At 35.9% G+C, this 8,979-nt stretch overlaps 1 protein-coding gene across 1 annotated transcript; it reads right to left on the bottom strand.

Annotated features, from left to right (window-relative positions):
• Positions 1-7,677: 7,677 nt before the first annotated feature.
• OR2B3 (olfactory receptor family 2 subfamily B member 3) lies at positions 7,678-8,777 on the bottom strand. Its single transcript, NM_001194193.2, is given in 1 exon segment — positions 7,678-8,777. A coding segment is annotated over 1 exon segment (942 nt). The 5' UTR covers positions 8,719-8,777; the 3' UTR covers positions 7,678-7,776.
• Between the last annotated feature and the right edge of the window lie 202 nt (positions 8,778-8,979).

Below are 8,979 nucleotides of genomic sequence, written 5' to 3'. Positions count from 1 at the left end.
TATTCGTGCTTACTATGTCCTGAAGGGCTCCTCTTGCAACAGTGGGTGGCCTGGGCCCTCCCTCAGAGCACACCCCAAATATTTTCAGATATGAAAACCTACTTACTCTTTAGAGGTAAGGAAGGTACTTCTAAAAAATGTATTGTATTTTATTTAAGTTCTGGGATACATGTGCAGGATGTGCAGGTTTGTTACATAAGTTAAACGTGTGCCATGGTGGTTTGCTGCACCTATTAACTCATCACCTATGTATTAAGTCCAGCATGAGTTAGCTATTTTTCCTGCTGTTCTGCCCCCTCTCCACCCCTGGACAGGCCCCATTGTGTGATGTTTTCCTCCCGGTATCAGTGTTTTCTCATTGCTCAGCTCATCACTGCATGAGTGAAAACATGCAGTGCTTGGTTTTCTGTTCCTGCATAATGGCTTCCAGCTCCATCCATGTCTCTGCAAAGGACACGACTTTGTTCTAAAGGTACTTGAAAAAAAGTACTTTATAGGGTTGTCACTTACTGTATAAAGCTGTGAAACTTTGTTCCCCATACAGATAATACAGTTGAAATTTCTTGGTAAGGGTCATTATAGTAATTCCTTAGTGGGTATGCTTCCCTCTAACTTCCTTGCCATAATAAAATGAAATGATAAATTTTGGCACCTGTTATTTATAATGGACTCAGGACTAAGAGACTCCAAGGAAACTGAATCTGCCTCAACAATTTTATAAATTTCCTTGGATCACAAGGGGGAAATTAAGATTATTATTTTGGGTGCCAAGATCCAATTTTCTTTTATTTATAGTTTTCTCAAGATATTATTTCTTTAGATTTCTGCTACAATAGAGCCATCATAATCCTAGTTCTACATACAGACAAAAGAAGTCTTCAGTAGTTTCTTCCACAATATCCCAACACAGTATGGACTTTTTACCTACCATTGACTAAAGTTCCTCATTTTATTTAAACCATAAAAACATTGTGTCAAGAAGATATTAACATACATCAATGTTATTTAAACATGATTAAAAATCATGGAATCTAGAACTTTGAAAATATGGGTCCAGAATACTTTTGGCCATGGGCTTGTTTTTAAAGTAATTGCTTTTTTCACCCATGCGTCACAATTAGCAGCAGATCTAACAATCTGGAATCCTTCTAGCCAAGTTCACACTGATCATCTCAGGCTTGTTCTTCGTTCCCACTTTTGTTTTCATCATTTGCTGCGTTCTATAACTATATTCAGCTTCTGGTCCTTTATTTTTTAAAACAATATTTAATTTACAATAAAGATTGTATATATTCAAGGTGTACAGTGTGATTTGATGTATGTATACCCTTTGTTTTTATTTCTTTTCTCTGTAAATCCACTACCACCCAATTCATTATTGAAGCTAATGAATACATTTGACTTATTCTCTGTAACCCTCAGCTTTATGTAGGGATGCAGTATATATATTTACCTGTTATAGCTTTAATTTTAAAACATTATCCTTTTTGATTGTATTAGTTTCCTGTGTCATCATACCCGGTATGGAAATGAAAAGCGAATAATAAATTCTTACTACACAGTTAATCCAGTTAATGAATCAAATGGAAATAGAGAAGCACAACTAAAAATGAAAAGCAATCAATGAAGAGGGGTATTTACATTATTATTCATTATTTTACATTAGATAATTGGTGCATATATTAAACAATGCTGGAGTATGAAGTAACCATCTTGACCTCTAATACTGCTCCTCAGGACCACTTTTGAGTGGTCACTATTGGGAAGGGAATGGGTATGTTTTGTAAATGGTTGAGAAATTAAAAACAAATATTTAGCAATCAGAATTTTAAACCCTGATACATTGTATTATTATCAACCAAATATTCTGTGCCTTCTCTGTGGGATAGTTGAGAGACACACTCTATTGTTGGAAAAGGAAATCTTTGTTATCTCGTCCATCACTACATTATAATTGATGCAGAGCATGATATCTGCCTTTTCTATTTTCTATTTTTTTTTTTTTTGCAACTAACCAGTTTCCTCTCTGCCACTGCATGGTGTATGTGGTAGAATTGTTTGCTTTTTAGTTTACAGTTCACCAGATAACTGGAGCATGTATACCCAGAACTGAGACAAGAGTATGTGTCACTCAGAGACCCTCTATTCTATAACTTGATGAGGCTTCAGGGCTGTGTCTTTTGGGCCTGTCTCTTTTGTGTCATTCATATACACACACACACACACACACACACACATATACACACACACATATATATGTATATATGTTTGTTTTTATATATATATGAATGAGTTCATATATATATGAATGCCATATATATATGAATGTCATATATATATATGAATGAGAATGTGTAGGAATCTTTATGAAGCTAAAGGGGTGGGCTGTGGATGAGACTATCAGATGTTCCACTATAACTGTCTTTCCTTCTAAGCATCGATAGAAATTTTATCTAGGTATATGGTGGTTCAGAAAAAAAAGATGACTTTCTAGCCTTCCATGAAGCCAGGCTTGAGCAAGTGCCTAAGATTTGGCCAATGGGACATACATGGAAGTGTATAATGGGGCAGCATTCTGAAACCTTCCTTTAGCAATTGTTGGCATGTTAACTTTGCCATTCCTTTTTGGTCTCTTCCACTTTGCAGCAAAGTTGTTGGCTTGGACAATACAATGAGAGTCACTATCTCATGAGCCATCAAATGCCTGGATTCCAGAGAGTCATATGCAGCAGAATCAACTTGGCAGCCATGGATCTTTGCCTCTGGATTGATTTTAAGTGAGAGAGAAAGATAAATTTCTGTTTTGTTAAAGGCACTGTTACTTTAGGTTTTCCATCACTTACGGTTAGACCTAGTTCTACCTAATACACCACCCTACCACACAAAAAATGTCATATTGAGTAAGAATACAGGGAGGTGGAGAAAACTGGAATTAAAAAATTACTATGATCTCTTAGGCAAAGACCTAAGGAACTTCATCTGCTTTGGGGAAGTCTGAAATTAGGGCTCCACGGAGAATAAGTAACTGAAATATAAGAAAATATTCTATCTATACTGAGCAAAGCATGAATGTAGAATTAAAAAATATGTCTCTATAACCTATGAATTAAAAACACTAGTAGAGCTTGAAGGGCTTACATTGGTCACATCTGGGACAATTTGAGTACCAAAATAAAGTAAAATAGTGGGCTGGGCGCAGTGGCTCACACCTATAATCCCAGCACTTTGGGAGGCCGAGGTGGGTGAATCACCTGAGGTTAGGAGTTTGAGACCCCTGGCCAACATGGTGAAACTCCGTCTCTACTAAAAATACAAAAATTAGCTGGGCATGGTGGCAGGCACCTGTAATCCCAGCTACTCAGGAGGCTGAGGCAGGAGAATCGCTTGAACCCGGGAGGCAGAAGTTGCAGTGAGCTGAGATCTCCCACTGCACTCCAGTCTGGGCGACAGAGCAAGCCTCAAGCTGGAAACCACCATTTTCAGCAAACTAACACAAGAACAGAAAACCAAACACCACATGTTCTCACTCATAAGTGGGACTTAAAGAATGAGAACACATGAAACAGGGAGAGGAACATCACAACTGGGGCCTGTCGGGAATGGGGGGCTGGGGGAGGGATAGCATTAGGAGAAATACCTAATGTAGGTGACGGGTCAATGGGTGCAGCAAACCACCATGGTACATGTATACCTATGTAACAAACCTTCATGTCCCGCACATGTACCCCAGAACTTAAACTATAATAATAAGAAAAGGTAAAATAATGATATAAAATAGAAATTTATGAGTATATACTGATAAATATATTAAAAAGTGAATAAATGAAGGGGGAAAAGGGAAAACTCTTATGGTACATCAACTAATAAATAAGGCATACTAGGTTTGGAGAATTATTAATAGATGTTAAAATTGGTGGGTAAAAGTTTAAGATATTTACATAATTATGCTGTCTCCCACAAATTACTTATTAATTTCTAAGGAAAAAGCATAATGAGATCTCGGGGACACCATGTTAGTCAAGTGACTAAAGTTAACAGCATCGATTTTAAGACAAATTATCCTTATACACTTTTCTGAAATGTTGCATCATGATTGGCTGCTGAATGGGAGAAAATATAAAGAACATTTCGGAGATAATTAACAAGATCTGAATATGAACTATTGATTACATAATAGTTATTCTATGACTGTAAAATGTTCCAGTTTTGATGATTGTACTGGCTATGTATGTAAGTTAATGTCCTTAGCAACTACACACTAAAGTGTATGTAGTAATAAAAAGTTTGGAAAAAATTTCATAGATATGGAAACTATATTTATATATTATATATGTATAAAAGTAAGACAAATGTAAATGAATGGTGACTCTGGAAAAGGGTATTTAAAGTTCTGTATTATACTTGTGACTTTAAAAATTATATTAAAATACATTATAAATGTAAAATATAGTAAACTACATTACATAAAAAGATGACAATAAAAAGAACCCTAGTGGTTAAGATACTTCCTGCCAGATTAAGGCCTTAGCACATGCTGTTTTTTTCTACTCTGAAGAATTTACTACTTCACTTATAGATCTGAGCCTAAATGACACTTTCCTAGAAGAGCTTTCCTTAACCCTTTCCTGGTTTAAACTAATCACTCATCCATTTTATTCATGAAACCTTGTCATTTTTACTTTATGGTACTTAGTACAACTTGTAATTACATGTTTACTATTATTATTTGTTTTCTTTTTCCCACTAGACTATAAAGGTTGTGAGGGGAGGAATTGTGTCTGTCTTATTCACCAATGAATACCTGGCAAATAGCAAAATCTGTATGTATAGATGTATGTATAGTAAGCAATTGAAAAACATTAGGCAAGAATATAAACTGACATTTAGATACAGATTCGTACTGAATTATTGGCAGTAGTAGTTACAATAATCAAAACAAGGAGTGTAAATGTTCAACAATAGAAAAGTGGTTAAATGGATTTTAATATACTTCCATGGTGAAATTAAATTTGCAGCTATTTCAATTATGTTTTAAATACCAGAAAACACGGGAGTATTTTCTGATATAATGCACGTGAAAAAAACCCAAACTCCATTGGTAGTGAGTTGGGAGAAGTGCATAAAGGTAGATTGGGTAATAACAGAGATCCAAGTAAAAGGTGGGTCCCTTTGTGTTCTTTCCTTTTTTTGTGTTTTATCAAGATATGATGGATATAGGAAAATGATTCCCATTAGCATTTCTATAATTAGCTCTATAATTAAGAGGACATTCCACATGCCTGAGGTAGAAGTTGGGACAAATACGGAATTTGACAAAAGGGAAAATGGAGAAATGATATCCAGGGTAATAAAGAATGAATTGAAATAAAGTTTGAAATAAAACTCAATAGATATTTCTTCAGTCTCTTCTTTTTCCACTTATTTGAAATGTCATTTAAATATTATTATATTATATATTAGATATAATTATACAACATATAATTATATTATCTAATTATATAATTATATAACAAAATTATTATCATAATTATATAACATAATTATAATTATACTATATTTAAATAATCATAATAAATATACAATTATATTATATTTTATATATTTATATATCAATTATATAATTATATTTTATGTATAATTATATAACTTATAATTATATTATCATAATTATGGTTATATAATATATAATTATAGTATCATAATTATAAGTATATAATATATAATTATCTAATATATAATTATATTATTTTATATATAATATAATTATATCTAATATATAATTATAATATAATTATATCTAATATATAATTATATGTGATATAGAACTACATATAATATATAATTATATTACATCACCAGCCTCATCTTGCATGTTTTTGTATTGTTTAACTGTACTAAATTGCTTGTAATGATGAAATGCTTTGTTTTGTAAACCTTTCTCTGTTGCCCAAAATGTTGCCTCATCTGTGTCCTTACATTACTAACGGTAAACAATCATTCAAATGTCTCAGTTTAAGGATCATTGCCTTCTGGAACTAGCACATTTCTTCAGCAGAAGAACTGTGATATTTCTTCTCTGGACTACTGCTGTCTTGTGAACAATAAACGTTTATTGAATGACTACCACAAATAAAGAGTAAGCTAATTCAGTTCAATATGAGAAAAAATGATTCCCATTAACATTTCTATAATTAGCTGTATAATTTAGAAAAGATTCCACATACTTGAGGTAGAACTTGGGACAAGTAAGGAATTTAACAAAAGGGGAAGAAAGGAGAAATGCTATCCAGAGGAATAAACGGATGAATTGAAAATAGAATTTGAAATAAAACTCAACTGACATTTAAGGTTTCCAGATTGAGATGCACACACTTAGTAGGTTTAAAACCAGCTAGAATGGTTGGGCGCAGTGGCTCATGCCTGTAATCCCAGCAATTTGGGAGGCCAAGATGGGTGGATCACCTGAGGTCAGGAGTTCGAGACCAGCCTGGCCAACACGATGAAACCCCGTTTCTACTAAAAATACAAAAAATTAGCTGGGCGTGGTGGTGGGCATCTGTAATCCCAGCTACTAGGAAGGCTAAAGCAGGAGAATCGCTTGAACCCAGGAGGTGGAGGTTGCAGTGAGCCGAGATCGTGCCATTGCACTCCAGCCTTGGCAACAAGAGTGAAATTCATTCTCAAACAAAACAAAAACAAACCCAGCTAGATTGAAGCCAAATTACATACCTAAAACAGTTCTGAAAAGATGCATATGATGAATTTTATCAAGAGATCAGAGGGTTCAAAGTGTTTGAAGACTTTGATTCTGATGGAATAATTTTTGGCTTGGAATAACTGGTTATTTAATTATAAAGATATTAAAATCCCTAACTAAAGGCATAGACAGGATGGTTGTAGAAAAATAGTATACAAGAGGGAAAGCAATCCATCAAAGTCTCCTGACTACTCTGAAGTTGATAGGAAATTGGCATGACTTGCCTCAAGGAACAGAGTACATTGGAGGAACTTCTGAAAAGAAAGGAGTTTCTAACTTTGAAGACATGTCATATGGGTTCAGCATTGCTTCCTAAACAGAAGAAGACTTTTCCTTCTTTCTTTTTTTTTTTTTCCTGAGACAGATTCCCACTCTGTCACCCAGGCTGGAGTGCAGTGGTGCGATCTGGGCTCACTGCAACTTCTGACTCGTGGGTTCAAGTGATTCTCTTGCCCCGTCTCCCGAGTATCTGGGATTACAGGCATGCACCACCATGACTTGCTAATTTTTTTGTATTTTTAGTAGAGACGGGGTTTTGCCATGTTGGCCAGGCTGGTCTCGAACTCCTGACCTCAGGTGATCTGCCCACCTTGGCCCCCACCAAGTACTGGGATTACAGGCATGAACCACCACGCCCGGCCAACAGAGGAAGGATTTTCTTCTTCTTTTTTTAAAAAATTATTATTATACTGTAAGTTCTAGGGTACATGTGCATAACGTGCAGGTTTGTTACATATGTATACTTGTGCCATGTTGGTGTGCTGCACCCATCAACTCGTCAGCACCCATCAACTCGTCATTTACATCAGGTATAACTCCCAATGCAATCCCTCCCCCGTCCCCCTGACCCATGATAGGCCCCGGTGTGTGATGTTCCCCTAGAGGAAGGATTTTCTAACTGTTGATAGAATTCAGTGAAATCACCAGAGCCTGGAAAATAGGAAAATGAGTTCAAAGGTCATTACCATCCTTGAAGATAAGGAAAGACTAAGAAGATTCTCATCACAATGGAGTACTTCTTATTTCTTACAGAAAAAGATTCTTGGCATCACCCTTTTGAAGGCCTCCTTCATATCTTTATTTCTAAGGCTGTAGATGAGGGGGTTCAACATGGGTGTGATGATTCCGTAGAAGAGGGAAACCATCTTTCCCCAGTCCTTAGAGGTGGATGAAGGAGGTTGTAGGTACATATAAATGGCTGTTCCATAAAAGAGAGACACCACAACCATGTGGGACCCACATGTCCCAAATGCTTTTCGCCGTCCTTCTGCTGACCTGATTTTTAATACTGCTTGGGCTATGAAGCCATAGGAGATGAGGATCAATGTCACTGGAATTAGAAGAATTAGTACGCTAAAGAAGAAGAGCTCAGCCTCAATAGGCTTTGTGTCAGCACATGACAACTTGAGAAGTACAGGCACCTCACAGAAAAAGTGGTCCACTTCCTGGTGACCACAGCGTGGCATGTTAAGAGTCAAGGAAGACTGCAGCACTGAGTTGCTGAAACCAGTGAACCATGAGAAGGCTGCCATCCTTAGGCAGAACCAATAATTCATGATGACTACATAGTGGAGGGGTCTGCAAACAGCCACATATCTGTCAAAGGACATAACAGCCAGAAGGAGACACTCAGTAGCACCTAGGGCCAGGAAGATGATGAGTTGGGCCACACAGCCAGCATAGCTGATGGTCTTTTTGTTGTAACCAATATTTACCAACATATGAGGGACTGTAGTTGTGGTATAGCAGAGATCTAAGATGGAGAGATTAGTGAGAAAGAAATACATGGGCGTATGAAGTTTGGGATCCAGAATGCACACCATCATGATGGACACATTGCCAAATATGGTGATTGTGTATGATATTAACAGGACCACAAAAAGGGGCATTTGTAGCCAAGCCCTATCTGAGAAGCCAAGTAGTGTAAACTCTTTTGGGGAGCTCTCATTTGCCCAATTCATGATGACTCTCTTATTTCGCACTCCTAAAAAAATGTAAGATAGGAAAGCAATCAATGTATGTTTATTGAATACTCTTATTGGAACGGAATTAAATTTAATAAATAGCTCATCATCAAACACAATTTACAGTCAATTGAATAAAGCCCGTTTGAAATATAATATGATTACGTTTAAGCTTAAAAGTAGTTTCTGTGTCTTCAGTAGTGTTTAAATTACTTCAAAGGAAATCATTACATTTAAATAACATAAAGTATGTAACAT

Source organism: Macaca mulatta, chromosome 4, assembly GCF_049350105.2.
Source record: "Macaca mulatta isolate MMU2019108-1 chromosome 4, T2T-MMU8v2.0, whole genome shotgun sequence".
Classification (NCBI taxonomy): domain Eukaryota; kingdom Metazoa; phylum Chordata; class Mammalia; order Primates; family Cercopithecidae; genus Macaca; species Macaca mulatta.
The sequence above is the reverse complement of the archived record's forward strand: the minus strand, read 5'-3'. Positions and strand labels throughout refer to the sequence as shown.